A 14,462-nucleotide genomic window follows, 5' to 3' on the forward strand; every position below is an offset into this window, starting at 1 on the left:
TGTCAAGCCTGGAACGAGCTGGTCCGCGCTGACTTTGAGGCAGGATGGGGACACAAGGTCTGGGCCCGTCGCTTTGTTGATCTTTTGTAGTTTGATGATGCGTCTCACATCCTGTTCATACATGGTCAACGTAGAAGTCAGAGGTGCGATGGTACGGCTAGGTGGGTCTGGGGTGTGAAAGTGTCCTTTTCAGATCTGTAGTAGAAGGTGTTCAAGTCATCGGCTGGTCCTCTTTTGTTCTCCCCTTGGGGGATGGTCGCTTGTAGTTGGTTAGCGATTTTTATCCTCGCCAGAATCACTTAGTCGTTGGCAGTAAACTGTTTCTCCAGCTTTCTTTTTTCCTGTAAGTATTGAATGGGTTTTTCCAATATTATTGTCTTCATTATCCTAAATGACATCCATCCATCCACTTTCTGAGCCGCTTCTCCTCACTAGGGTCGCGGGAGTGCTGGAGCCTATCCCAGCTGTCATCGGGCAGGAGGCGGGGTACACCCTGAACTGGTTGCCAGCCAATCGCAGGGCACATACAAACAAACAACCATTCGCACTCACATTCACACCTACGGGCAATTTTTAGAGTCGTCACCATGCCTATTTTGGGATGTGGGAGGAAACCGGAGTGCCCGGAGACCTAAATGACATATAATTCTTAATTCACAGCCTTAAAAATGCATTATTGTAGGCAAAATGTAATGTTTTAAATTATAAAAGTAAGATAAATTTCACTATAAAAATGTTTCATACTTATTTTATATTGTAAACAAAAATATTGCATAAAGCTTTAATTTTGATCACATTTGAGAGGTCATAAATGTGGCGGTTAACTTATATTTCAACAGTTGAGATTGTTGATGTTACTTTTCAAAACAGAACGGTTAATGAAGTTTTTGTTTTCCTTTTCTTGACTTTCCCATGGTTCAAAATTGTATGGCGATCCAAACAACATGAGATCGATCAGATTGAGTTAGACAACAGGTTTGCCTCAAGAGACGCACCAAATACCGTTATAGTCCTTGAAACCTCTGGCCAAAACCAAGTTGTTTGTATGTCAAGCTATATTACTTCTGTTCTACTTCTGATTTGCAGGTTTAAAAGCTTCTCTGGAGCGACTGCAGTTAGACTACGTTGACGTAGTATTTGCGAACAGACCGGACCCCAACACACCTATGGAAGGTAACACCTTTACTCTTAAACATGTTTTTGTAATTCTCTCAGTGAGCCTTATAAACCACTTGCTGTTTCTATGACTACACTGAAGTAGTAAGTCTCCAACATGCACAAAATCAAAATATACATTTTTATTACGGGCATGTTATCTTGGTGCCTTCCTCTCTGCAGTGGGAATGAGGCTGTAGTGGCTGGAGACCTTTTTGAAATGGCAGAGTGCAAAATGCTTGTTTGTGTGTGTGTGTGTGTGTGTTTGGTGGTGGGAGGGGGTTGGGGGCTCAGCTGGTCGCTCGCTCTCCATCTGCTCCTGTCAAGAGTTTCTCTTCGGGAATGAGTTCAGTCAGGGGTCATCCGTCTGGCTCTACTTCAGTGCTTCGGTAAAGATTTGAGTCAGAAATCGCTGGTGAAGTTCAATTGAATAAAAGAAATGGAACTTCATAAAATCACATGACTTTGTCTTAGTCAATTACAAAAGGGAAAAAAAATCTGTGGGAGTGGAAAATATTATACAAAAGAAATACAAAATAATAAGCTGCCATCAATATAACAATGATGATGATGATATAACAATGATGACGATGATGATGACGAAAATAATAGTAGTAGTAATAGCACTAAAAAAGAACTGCTAAAAAAAAATTTTTAATTTAATAAACTAATTCAAGTAAACGGACTGAACTTCATAAAGCGATATTTACACACATATATTTGGGAAACAAATTGGCACGAAAAACAACGCAGAATATTTCAATATTTATCATCACAGCAACAGTGTTAGGCATATTGCTAGCTGTAAACACTCATGCAAATGTTAGAAAAAATAACATGTATTCTTCCAAATAGTAATAATAAAGTGGTAATAGTAATAAGTAGTAATAATAAAGGTTTTATTTAAATGAATTGAATCAAATTATGAAACACTGTACCTTCAACAACAAACGGTTGGCAGAAGGCGTTGATATTTTTTTTGCGTGTGTCTCTTCTTTGCAGAAACGGTTCGCGCAATGACCCATGTGATAAATCAAGGGATGGCCATGTACTGGGGGACATCCCGCTGGAGCCCCATGGAGATAATGGTGGGATTCACAGCGCTGTATACTGAATGTTTGTGGAAATGTGTCAGCATTGTGACACGTCTGCCAGTTCAATGCTTTTACACTCGACTTCATCTTGTTTACTTTCGGGTTGTTTTTCCCCCTGAAGGAAGCATATTCTGTGGCACGACAATTCAATCAGATCCCTCCCATTTGCGAGCAGGCCGAGTATCACATGTTTCAGAGAGAAAAAGTGGAGGTGCAGCTACCCGAACTTTTCCATAAAATAGGTGAGACATTTGTTTTTTTCCCCCCTGTAAGAAAAGAGTCCTACCTGGACTGGATGTCTTGTTATGATGATGACGTTCTCTTGTCATGCAGGTGTGGGGGCCATGACTTGGTCACCGCTGGCCTGTGGGATCATCTCAGGGAAATACGACGGAAGGGTGCCCCCGTACTCTCGGGCCTCTCTGAAGGTAGCCACGTCTCACTCGTGGTCTCTTAGTGCTCTGGTGTGCTCCCCTGTGCTGTGCTGGTGTCCACCTCGTGGCGTGGTTCCGTCTCCGCTTGTCGGTCCTTGCAGTTTGTTTGTTCATTGTGACTTCACATTAGTACAGTGCAGCGGTGTTCCCTGTGTGGCATGTTCCCTCAGTGGCTGTCCCTCACTCTGCATTTCTATGTTGTGCAGTTTCATTTCCTGTGTGGAATGTGCGTCTTCATGCTTGGCTCAGTGAATATTTGTAGTAGTGTTATTCATATTAATCTGAATGGTTTTATTTGTCTTTCTTGTAAGATCCCAGTGGCCATGGTATTTTGTAGGATTTTGCATTGGTTATTGATCTTTTTCCTTCAAGGTTTTAAGGAATAGGTTTGGAAGTCAGAATTACAGTGGACCCCGCAAATTTGCGGTTCAGCACCCACGGATTCATTTGTTTGCGGATTTTTGTTGTTGTTGTTGTTGTTTTTTTTTTCTATTTTTTATTTTTGGGGATGGGGGTGTAACCAACCCCGAAAACGCTTATTGGTGGTATATGGCTGCTTATTCAAGAATTTTAGGGGGTAAAGAAAAATATTTTTTCAATACAGTTATAATGGGCGTCAACTATTCACGGATTTTCGCTATTTGCATTCGGACCTGGTCCCTATCCCTTGCAAATAGTGGGGGTCCACTTTAGTCTTTAAATTTAGAGGTAGGGTTTCAAGACAGGGTTAGGGTTGGGAGTCAGTTTCAACGTTTGAGAGTGTTTGGGTTGGGAGTTAGGGTGTGCTACAAGTTAGGGATTCACGTTAGGGTTTGACAACTAGAATTTCAAGTTAGGGCTTGGGTTGAAGTTGGAATTGGAAGGCAGGTGCAGGTTTTCACGCCAACATTGGAGTCTAGTCTTTTGAGTCAAGGTTTCAGTCAGGTTCAGGGTTGCAAGATGGTTAGAATTCAAAATTAAAGGGTTTAGTCATCATTCATCAGATTCAGGGATTCAAGCAACGGTTACGATTGACAGGGTTCAGTTCAAGGCTGAGCTTCAGCCTTTCATTTTATAGTTTGACATCTGGGTTAGGTTTTGACGTTAGAATTATGCTCTCTGCAAGGGTTAGGATTGAAAGTCAGGTTCAGGGTTTCATGCCACGGTTTGAAGTTGAGGTTTAGGAATCAGCTTCAGGATGTCGAGCCAGGGTTAGAATCTGAAGTTAGAGTTTAGTAATCAGGTTCAGACAATGTCTTTCTCAGTCATCCAGGTCATGGTATTCCACCAAGGTTGATTTGAGGAAAATGGAATAGTTCTTGTTTAAGACATTTCACCTTTAATCCAAAAGGCTTCTTTAGTTCTAAATCCACACCTAAAAATGTAGGACTGAAGAAGCCTTTCAGATTAAAGGTGAAACGTCTTTAACAAGAACAAATTCAGTTCCCTCGATTCAACCTTTGAGGAGTCAGGTTCAGGGTTTCAAGTGAGGGTTGAGCTGAAGGATTTTATGTTATGGTTTGGCACCAGTGTTAGGTTTTGACGCTAGAGTTAGGGTTTGAAGATTGTGAATCGGCTTCAGTTTTCAAGTCATGTATCGTGTTTGAGGATAGGGTTGCCTTTGCGAGTCAGGTTCAGGGTTTTAAGTTAGTGATGAAAATTGGGGTTAAGATTTCAAGAGAGGTCATGTTAGGTTCAGAGTGAATATAGAGTTAGGTTCAAGTTAGGGTTCGGTTAAAGAGACAGGTTTGGGGTTTGAAGTTATGGTTAGGGTTGTGAATCAGGTTCAGGGAGAATATAGAGTTATTTTCAATTCAGGAATGTGGTTTCAAATCCAGGTTAGGGTTTCCAGTTCGGGTTTGATGCTAGGTTTAGTGGTAAAGAGTTTGGGTTGGGGTATGAAGCTGCGATGAAGATTGGAAGTCAGGTTCAGCAGTCAAGGTGGCTTTAGGGTTTCATATAAAGCCTTGGATTTGAATTTAGAGTTGGAAGTTAGGTTCAGGGCTTCAAGTTAGTTCGGGATAGCCAGGGTAAGTGTTTAATATTAGGTTTGGGAGTCAGGTTCAGAGGGAAACTAGTGTTAGGTTCAAGTAGTGCTCTAAAACCAAGATTACAGTTTGAAGATAGGGTAAGGTTTAAGTCAGGAACTTAACTATTTTATGATCGGTTCGTGGTTAAGGGGGATTGGTTTCAAAGCTAAGTTTAGGGTTTGGAATCGAAAAAAAAAAGTATTTTACCAAGTGAGGTGTAGGCAGGAGGAGACAGAGTCACGTGTTTAAAAACAGGCCCTGGTTACACAGGAGGCGAGGCGGCCACGGTGTGAGCAGGGCGGTGTTTTTGAGCAGGTGTGCTGTGTTTTCGACAGGGTTACCAGTGGTTGAAGGACAAGATCTTGAGCGAGGAGGGTCGGCGTCAGCAGGCGAAGTTGAAAGAGCTGCAGGCGATCGCGGAGCGGCTGGGCTGCACTCTGCCCCAACTCGCCATCGGTACGCAGATGCATTCTGCTGCTCTCTCTCTTTCTGTCTGTCTGTCCGTCCCCTCTGGCTCGGACGGGCCGAGGTCGTCATTTTGTCAGTGTTGTCCCCTCTGTGTGATGTTTTTTTCTATTATTTTTATATTTTAAGGCTAAGGTCGGGTTAATCATTAATAGACCAAAAATCAATAGTTGGTCTAGCCTTCACTTTATTCCTGTGTTAGTTTAGTAAACTATATCGTAAACCTACGACCGCGTATAAATAATATAGTCAGGGTGTGCATGATGTCTCTTTATGATTTAATAAATCGATTACAAAACCGAATCTCATTTCATTAAAAATGTTCACATATTTATTTGATGTATTATTTTATAAATGATAATCTCTTGAGGCAGGCACAAATTGACGGACGTGACAGTGGATGTCTTTTCTACTTATTCTACAGTCTCACTGAGTCTGCATATCCAATTTTGTTTCAATTTACCACCGCTGCCTTTTCTTGAGGAGTAGCCCTTTTTAGCAGCTGGGTACCTCAAATACACATATTCTTAGCCAAATAAAATACTGTAATAGCTTCAGTCATTTCGTAAATTTTTTTTGAAAACAAGTAAAAACACCAAACAAGCAGAGTCCATTTGCCTCGATTCAGCCTTTGCGGATTACCTGACCCGGATGACTGGCAAATCTATACAGACGTTTTTTAACAAGCACTGTTTAATGTTAAAATTTGTTAATGCTCTTTGTGGACATCCTGTATATATTCTTTTTGTCAGCGATGTTAACAGTATCTACAGACATCTCTCTGTATCAGCAGGAATAGCCACTTGAAAGATCTTAAACCTTCCTCTCAATACATTAGAAGTGCTGTAACTATCAACGTATGGCATGTAAGCGCCTCCGTGACGTGTTCATATAGATCCAAAGTCACGCGGTATTGCTTGGTGTCAACATGCATTAACAGTTTCTGGAGTCCTCAGCGGGGTGGCATGCTGCACATAAATCCCACCACTGGATCCTTATTGATTCCCCAGGAAAAGTGACACACTGCAAAAAAAAAAAAAAAAAAAAAAGAACAAAAAGCCAAAACAGGCGGCGCTCCGACGCGGGCTGTTAAAGCCTCACGACTAGTCAACATTGGACTTCACACTCTTATCGTGACGCAGATTTTTCATGCTGGCGGGAAGACGGCGTTTATGGATTAGCTTTCACGGCCCATTAACACACACACTCGTCTATCCCAATTACCATAAATCCTCTTGGCACTCCTAGTGGGGAAGCCTGCGGTGATTTATGTCCTCCAGGTGATCATCTATATCACTGTGACACTCCACTATTAAATATAAACTCTACAACAGTGACTTCCTGCACACCCCGCTTCTTTGGGCTGCAGTCTGGAGTGCTCCCGCATCAGCTCCTCAATCCCAAGATTTCTATGAAATCTGCCAGTCATGGAAAAGAGGAAAACATTAGAAATCATACAACAAATTTGGTGTGGCTGATGCAAGTGGTACAAACATATCGACACAATATTATTGCTGTTGGACAGAAATGTCCAACTATGGTCAATTTCATATTTTTTCACAAATCTATACTAATAGTTAGTCCCCATGTGGCCTGTTATTTTTACAAATGATTAACCAATATTAAATGTTGAATACACTGTAGCTTTAGAACAAATCTATTAGCTCTTTTGGAGACTTCAACTATCTGAGAAGTGTCGTATAACTTTACCTCTTCTTGACTCCACAAGAACATTATGTCGTCTCAAGATTGACACTCTGGATGTTTTTCAGACGAAAACGAGTGAAATATGTTCGATACATTTGAGTAAGCCGGTTTTGTTAAAAATGGACTGCTGTAATGAGTCGATGCAGAAGGAACTGGTCAGCCACGACGTTTCATTTCTGTATTATATATATGATAACAATATAGGGTATCGCACCAACTTTAACTGTGAGGTGTTTGATAATTCAAGCAAGATGTTGTTTTATTTTATTTTATTTTTTCCTGAAAAGTAGTGGCTGCCCAACAGCGACATTAGGAGCAGTGCATCAAACGAATTTCACGAGTAGAATGTACATAGCATGAGTAGCATAACTCCACACAAGTTTTGCTTTGTCTGTGTGTGTGTGTTTGTTTGTATATTGGAAGATGAAAAAGAGGAAACATGAAGACCATAGAAGAAGGCATGGAAGTTATGATAATGTCGGTCGGAAAGGCATGGAAACAATCTTCATTGTCCTGGCTGCTTAGTACAATATGGGCAGCACAACAAACATATTTTCCAAGTAGAATGTATGTCATGTAGCCGAAATGGCCAATGACTTGTATGAAAATGATCAGAGAAGAGGAATTTTTACTTTTAAAGGTCGCCATTATTAAACTTTTCGACACTCCCCTCCACCACTAGGGTTCAGTGACAAGCGCTACGATGGTGTGTGTGTGTGTGTGTGTGTGTGCGTGTGCGTGCTGGTGTTTGAGTGCGTGTCAGTGGTGTCATCACTGTCCACTGGTCTCCTACAGCGTGGTGTCTTCGTAACGAGGGGGTGAGCTCTGTCCTTTTAGGGGCGTCCAACACCGACCAGCTCATGGAGAACATCGGAGCCATTCAGGTGAGCTTTATCTGTGTGTGTCTCGGTAGAAATATAGGGGTGTGTGTGTGTGTTTTTAGTATAAGCGTTTATATGGGTGCATGTGTGTGTCCATATATGTTCCATGAAAAGTGTGTGTGGGTGTTGTGCGCATGCGTTAGAGCCGAGTGTCCAGGAGGCTCGTGCTGCTTCTCTCCTGGGAACACATGAGCCTCTCGGTCCCCTTTCTGCGCCACTGCAGCCTCCTAATAAGGTCAACACAGGATCACACCACTTGCCACGGGGGGGGGGGGGGGGGGGGGGCTTAAGGCCGCTACCCCTCCTGCTGATATGGATGTTTCCAATGGGTGGTGCATCCTCTTCCTCGATGACATATTGCATTAGAGTTTTCCATTATTAAATGTTACGCTCGCATTTCCAGAGGGCTCTGCAGTTTTCCTTGAAAAAGACACACACTTTTTTTTATTTTCGTTGTTGGGGGGGGGGTGTTAGAGTGCAAATAGCCAAAATCCGCGGATGATTGACGTCCATTGGGGAGAAAACCCCGCCAATAAATGTTTTTGGGGTTGGTTCACCCCCCCCCCAAAAAGACAAAAAATAAATAGGACTGAATTGAAAAATATTTGTGAAAAAAACGCAAATAGGTGAATCCACAGGTGACAATGCAGGTGTCCATTGTATATACTTTTTTCATAGTGTTATATTTAAATTTAATTCAGATTCCATGTTTAATGTCTTTTGACACATATAATGGTATAATGAAATGCTATAAATCCCAACATATTTCCATGCATATTGGACTAAAATAATAAGTGAGTGGTAGTTTACCACACAAGTGTAATTTGCTTTTACTTTGGCTTTCGTGCCCTTTATACATTGTGAAAGAAGTAATTTCCCGACATGTTTTTGATAACTTTTGACTCGAGGTATTTGCTTCCAAGCCACAAAACAATGTCGCCAAGGTCATCTTGCATCACCACTAAAACTCTGCAACATGAACTTTTAAAATGATGCTTATTGAGAAACGTGTTTACATACACTACAGTTCAAAGGTTTTTCAAGTCAGAAAGTTTTTCCATGACAACACACAAAACTTTTTAGTTTTTTTTTTTTTTTAACCACATTCACAATTCTACTGTATTTCACATTATCTTTATTGACAAAAACTACTTTCTTTCAGGAGAAAAAAAAGACATGCACCATCACCTAAGTTAATGCTCAGTGAAAAAAACATGTCCATAAAAAGTAAAGACATGTTTGGAATAATGTCATTGTTAATTGCTTTTTCTATAAGCGAAGAGGGTAAATATCAATTAAAATGTGTCATTTTTGTTGGGGATGAGGCAAATAGAGATTTTATCGCTCAGATTTATGCATAAAAATGAGCAGAGGATTTTGACCAGTGATCTCTGGTGGTCCAAACGGTGGTGGAGTAACTGTTCTTCCTCATGTTCCTCCTCAGGTTCTCCCAAAGCTGTCGTCGTCCATCACACACGAGGTGGACAGCATCCTGGGAAACAAGCCGTACAGTAAAAAAGACTACCGCTCTTAACGCCCGGTAGCCGCAGCACGTCCCGCCTTTTTGCCTGATCCTCCGTTTGCTTGAGCTTCTACTGAGCGAGACCCCCCAGCCCCTCCTAACCCTCCCTCAACCCTCCTGGTGCATGAGTGTGGTCACACCAAATGGCCACCGGGGGGCTCCCTCGCTCAAGCGTCTTGAGAGGTTTGCAAATCAGACGTTCAATAGGAAAACGAGTGAAAAACATAATAATAAGCACACGCTGGCTTGGGTTGTTAGATGTTACTTGGCCACGCGGAGCAAGTGGACGGTCATACGTGTGTGTTATCCTCCACGTCGTCTTTGTTTCTGTCGTTGTCCGACAAAAATCTGCACTTTAGTATGGTCGGTGTCGCTACCTTACCACATTCTTAGCCCACACACATTGCACTAGACAAGAAGAAGTAGTTGCCTCCTGGTCGGTCTCTCATCCTGACGTCCTCCATCATTATCATTTTTTTGTTTTTGTTTTAATCTAATGCACCACACTCCTGCTGCCTTTTTTTAACCCCCCTGAGGCTCCTCCATCATTCTCATATGCATCGTTAGCACCAGTTTACATGCCTTCGTCTTTAGATTTAAGGTTAGCTCGAGGAAGCAGACTTGTTGGCGCTTGTTTGCTATCAGAAGGGGGTAATATGCTTGTGTCTTTAGTTTTTAATGTTAACTTTAGCTTTAACTTTTTTAGCTCTTTTTTTTAAGCAGCCATCACCATAAACATTAGCGAGAGGAACTGGCCATGTTTGCCGTCAGAGGTTGTTAACATGCCCCCATCTTTAGTATTGTTAGCTTTAACATGAACTTTAGCTTTAGCTCTAGCATTAATGTTAGCTTTAATATTAGCTAGAGGAAGTAGCCATGTTGGCTCTTGTTTGCATCACAGGATGTTAACATGCCTACGTCTTTAGCTTTGATGTTAGCTTTAGCGATAACATTTAGATCAAGGAAGCAGCCGGCTTTAGCTTTAACGTTAGCTAGAGAAGCTGCCATCTTGGCTCTTGTTTGGCATCAGAGGTTAACATGCCTGTGTGTTTAGCATTAGCATTAGCTGGAGAGAGCTGCATCAGAGGGTGTTGGCACACCTGTTTCTTTAGCTTTAACGTAAGCTTGAATGTTAGTTAAAGGAAACCGGTATCTTGACGCACCGTCAGAGGGTGTTGACGCATCCGTTTCTCTAGCTTGAAGTTAGCTAGAGGAAGCGGCCATGTTGGGCCTTGTTTGGCATCAGAGGGTGGTAAACGTGCCTGTGTCTTAGCTTTAATGTTAACGTTGGCTCCTGTTTGGCATCAAAGGGTGGTGGCGTGCTTGTGTTTTTCACTTTAACCTTGCAACCACGTTGGCTGACCGTCAAAGGATGTTTGCACACGTGTCTTCAGTGTTAGTATTACCTATAGAAAGTGACCGTCTTTGCTTTTGTTTTCTTGTCCTGAGATTTTGTTTGAGTGTTTTGCCTTATTGTGTCCCACCAGCGGGATACAACGGCTTAAGTCCACTGACAAGATGTTGTTTGCACGTGTACAATACAGATCATAAAATTTATTCAGATTGCAATGATTTTTTTCCAATACTGTACTTCAGATCTCAAAATGGGCCAAAAATGTTATCTCACGTCTATTTTGACCAAGTTTTAACATTTTTCCCAATTTGAAAAATTTACGAAAACCATTGTACAACGTGTTCGCTATGCATTCATATGCAGTATCGTGAAGAACAGGAGGATGCCCAGTAGGGTACACTGGGGCCATTTAAGATCTACCATGCATATCTAGTTTTTAGTTACGTGTGTGACATTGGCATAAACAAGTTGCTACGGCAACAGTCTTTATGAGGCAGGGATTTTATTTTATTTATTTTATTTTTGTGGCAGCAGCTCAGGGAAGCCAGCAGGTGTTTATTTTTTTATTTTGCTGGTGGGGGGTCGTGTGCTGAAGTATGAGTGTGTGAGGAGGATTTAAATATTTTTTTCCGGGGGGGGGGGGGGGGGCAAGCCTAAGATACCTCTAACAATGCCAGTGTTGGGGAAAAACAGGAAATGGAATTCAAAAAGGGTACATGTGTCGCTGATCCTGGCTGCCAAGTTCTTTATCAGCACTACATTTTAATAAAAACAAAAAACCCAATTGCATATTGCAAATTAATGTTACCGAGCCGGGTGCAATCTAGCAACTTCTCAGCGACTATCTTCTTTTCAGTTGAGAAAATCCAGCACATCTGGTAATGACATTACACTGAAGTGCTGTGACCAAAAATACAATTTTATCCAAGACCCAAACTTAATTTAAAAAAAAATAAAAAAAATCATCATGCATTACCACAAGATGAACATTTACAAAAGATTCTGACTCTTGCTCTGACCCCTCAAGCCCCACCCCCAAAAAACAAAACTAATAATGGACCCCCGAAGCATGTGGGAACCCCCAGTTCAGTTCAGCACAAGTGGATCCTCAGTCAAGGCATCTATTGATTTTGAGCAGAAAAGTGGAAGACTTGTGTGATAATTTTGTGTGTGTAGCCCTTAGTTTGCTGTGTTCTTAATCAGTTGCTTTAGGAGGAAGAGACTCATCAAAGAGCCTCACCGCACAAGATCTATCACTCTGTCATCCGCATCGTGGTGGTTACATACATCAGCAATGGAAGCGGAAAAGAAGAGATTCTGTTTTTGTTTTCGCCTGTAAAAATTCTTCATCATCTTGGCTGCGTTTTCCTCCCCTCTCAATAAGACTTACCAGTTGTGTTGTGATTATGGAGAAAAACGGCCGAAAGAGACAAACATCTCATGTACATAATGACACCCGTGTATATATTATATATACATTATATTCCAGTAGTGATCGCCTTTGCCTTTTCTTTATTATTATTATATTTTTTTTATGTTCTTTTGCAGGCGTTGCTAACTGCACTGTGCTTGAATCTGAATTCTAAACAAGGATGTACAGCTTCATCATCATTAAAAAAAAAAACAACAACGGCAAATGAAAAAAAATTTGTGTGAGTCTTTGTACAGCAACAATCAACATCAGGTGGACACACAAATTCATAGTGAAATGTTTTCACCTGTGTCATTACAATTTGGACCACAGTGTATGTGAAAAGAAAAAATGTAATGTTACTTTTGTTTTTTTTACATCAAAACTTCTCGTTTACGGTAGTAACTTGTCACAAAAGATAACTATTCCTTTTCAGTTAAGAGCTAAAGCTGAGATTCAAACCAAGAACTTTTTGACTTTAAGGCAGACTACATTACAGAATACACTTTTTTTTTATCCATTCTCATTTTTTTCCATTCTCATAGTAAGACAATGGCAAATATAACATTAAAAAGAGACCTTTTGTAAACGTTTTTCATAATTACTTTTTTCAGGAAACATTTTTATTTTCATAATTTTATGACCTCTGGACTGTTTAAAAAAAATTATAACTGTATTCTGATTACTTCTTTTTTTAATGATACATTCTCATATCAGTGCCTTATGTGACGAATACAACTTTTGTCATTATGACTAAAAAAAAAAGACCTATTTTTCCCCAATTTGTTTTTCTTTTTCTCATTTTCTCACTTTTTTTTTAAATCAACTTCAAATTCCTCGTTACATTTTTCCATGAAAAAAAATACTTCATTGTGATGTTTTTCACAAAAATATTTTACTTTCCCCATAAAATAGGACTTCTTGCAATTTGTTTTTTACTGTTTTTTCTCATAATTACTTTTTCAAAATAAATACACTTTTCATATCACTTTATTTTAAAAATAATTTCTCATATTCACAGTTGTCTTAGACTTTCAAATTATATTTATTCTCATTTTTTTTCACTCATGCATTTATCTTATAAAAAATACTTTGTAGTGAGTTTCTGAAAAACATGCATTCTTCATAACTAAAAAATGGCTAAATTATGCAAAACTTTCAAAAAAGATACTTTATTCTTCTCATCTCAATATCTTGTAGAAAAAGAAACTTCCCCACAGAAAATAGTTTATTGTTGTAACATTCTTTTTACAAAAGTTGACTTTAAAAAAAAAAAAAAAAAAAATCTATTGAAAACGTGTGACATTTATGTTGCAGTTTTTTTTTCAGCTGTTAAATTACTTTTTTTCCCAAAAAATATTCTTGTGACATTCAATTTTAAGTTTGTTTTTTTTTGTTCTATTTTTTTGTTTTTAGTAATATAACAAAATTTTTAAAATAGGAACTACTGAGAAAAACATTTTAGTGTTTGAAAACAAGGACAGTTTACATTGATGGCAGTGAAAAGTTGCATAGTAATTGCAAATAAGGACAACACATGGCAGCAAGTTTCAGTACAAAAAAAATATTCTTTTTACAGTAGTTGCAAAAGGTATTTCAAGGGCAAAATAGTAAACAAAATACCAATGTGCAGTAAAAAAAAAAAAAACATTTTTTTTTTTTTTTTTGCTTTGGTTTTTTTTTGTTCCACTTGTTAAAGCTCGTTTCCTGGAGTGGAATCTCATCAGAGTCTCTTTCCATGTGGATCTCTGGCATCCAGCTTCCAAACAAACATCTCCTGCAGTCCACACGAGGGGGCGCTATAAGGAGTTTTCATGTGTAGAGCTTCCTGGGTCAAAGAGTGAAGGTCCCCCTGAGGAGGCACATACATAAGGGAAGTGTGAGGATGTGTGTATTGGAAGAAAATAAACTTTGAAGACGCAAGCTCACCTTCCTGACAGAAGACTCCGATCCACATGTGCATGCAGCTGCAGCGGCCGTTGCGCGGGTTGCAGCGAGCGTCGTGCTGGCATTCGCAGCTCTGTGTGCAGTCGGGTCCGAAGCGATCCTCTCGGCACTCTGTCACACAACACACAAGTTAATAACTCACTTCAATGTGGTAGTCATGGAAGACACTAACAAGTCAACTTTTGTTTTTTTTCTGGATACGAACCGATGCTGTAACACAAACACCTTATAGACACACAAAAACATGTATAGTTACTTGAATTGAAGTGAATGTTTTTTTACTCAAAATTTTAAAAACCTTTTTAATTACAAAATTATTTTTATTTAAAATGTTTTTTTAAAAAAGCATCCCAAAGGCCAAAACAAATATATATATATTTTTTTAAATTACAAGATAGCTAAAAAGAAAATGTCTGAAAATAAAAACAAGGAAATGTATTTAATTTCATTTTTTTCCATTTTTATTTTGTTCATCTTTAAGGT

General features: G+C 39.7%; 2 protein-coding genes across 10 annotated transcripts in view; one reads left to right on the top strand and one right to left on the bottom strand.

The window, feature by feature from the left end:
• Positions 1-12,528, top strand: part of kcnab2a (potassium voltage-gated channel subfamily A regulatory beta subunit 2a) — a 96,772-nt gene extending 84,244 nt beyond the window's left edge. For 6 of the 7 annotated variants that reach the window (XM_061784019.1, XM_061784022.1, XM_061784021.1 and 3 more), the window contains 7 exons: positions 1,087-1,173; positions 2,158-2,243; positions 2,371-2,491; positions 2,583-2,677; positions 5,028-5,148; positions 7,660-7,748; positions 9,190-10,824. In XM_061784019.1, the coding sequence (XP_061640003.1) occupies positions 1,087-1,173; positions 2,158-2,243; positions 2,371-2,491; positions 2,583-2,677; positions 5,028-5,148; positions 7,660-7,748; positions 9,190-9,279 (689 nt within the window). In that variant the 3' untranslated portion in view covers positions 9,280-10,824. Of the gene's footprint in view, positions 1-1,086; positions 1,174-2,157; positions 2,244-2,370; positions 2,492-2,582; positions 2,678-5,027; positions 5,149-7,659; positions 7,749-9,189; positions 10,825-12,169 lie in introns of those variants that run through there. The other variant, XM_061784017.1, reaches the window with a different exon arrangement.
• Positions 12,529-13,154: 626 nt separating this feature from the next.
• megf6b (multiple EGF-like-domains 6b) overlaps positions 13,155-14,462 on the bottom strand; it is a 67,836-nt gene continuing 66,528 nt past the window's right edge. For 2 of the 3 annotated variants that reach the window (XM_061784014.1, XM_061784012.1), the window contains 2 exons: positions 13,962-14,090; positions 13,155-13,884 (listed from right to left, as the gene is read on the bottom strand). In XM_061784014.1, the coding sequence (XP_061639998.1) occupies positions 13,832-13,884; positions 13,962-14,090 (182 nt within the window). In that variant the 3' untranslated portion in view covers positions 13,155-13,831. The remainder of the gene's footprint in view (positions 13,885-13,961; positions 14,091-14,462) is intronic. The other variant, XM_061784015.1, reaches the window with a different exon arrangement.

This window comes from Phyllopteryx taeniolatus, chromosome 9, assembly GCF_024500385.1.
Source record: "Phyllopteryx taeniolatus isolate TA_2022b chromosome 9, UOR_Ptae_1.2, whole genome shotgun sequence".
Classification (NCBI taxonomy): Eukaryota; Metazoa; Chordata; class Actinopteri; order Syngnathiformes; family Syngnathidae; genus Phyllopteryx; species Phyllopteryx taeniolatus.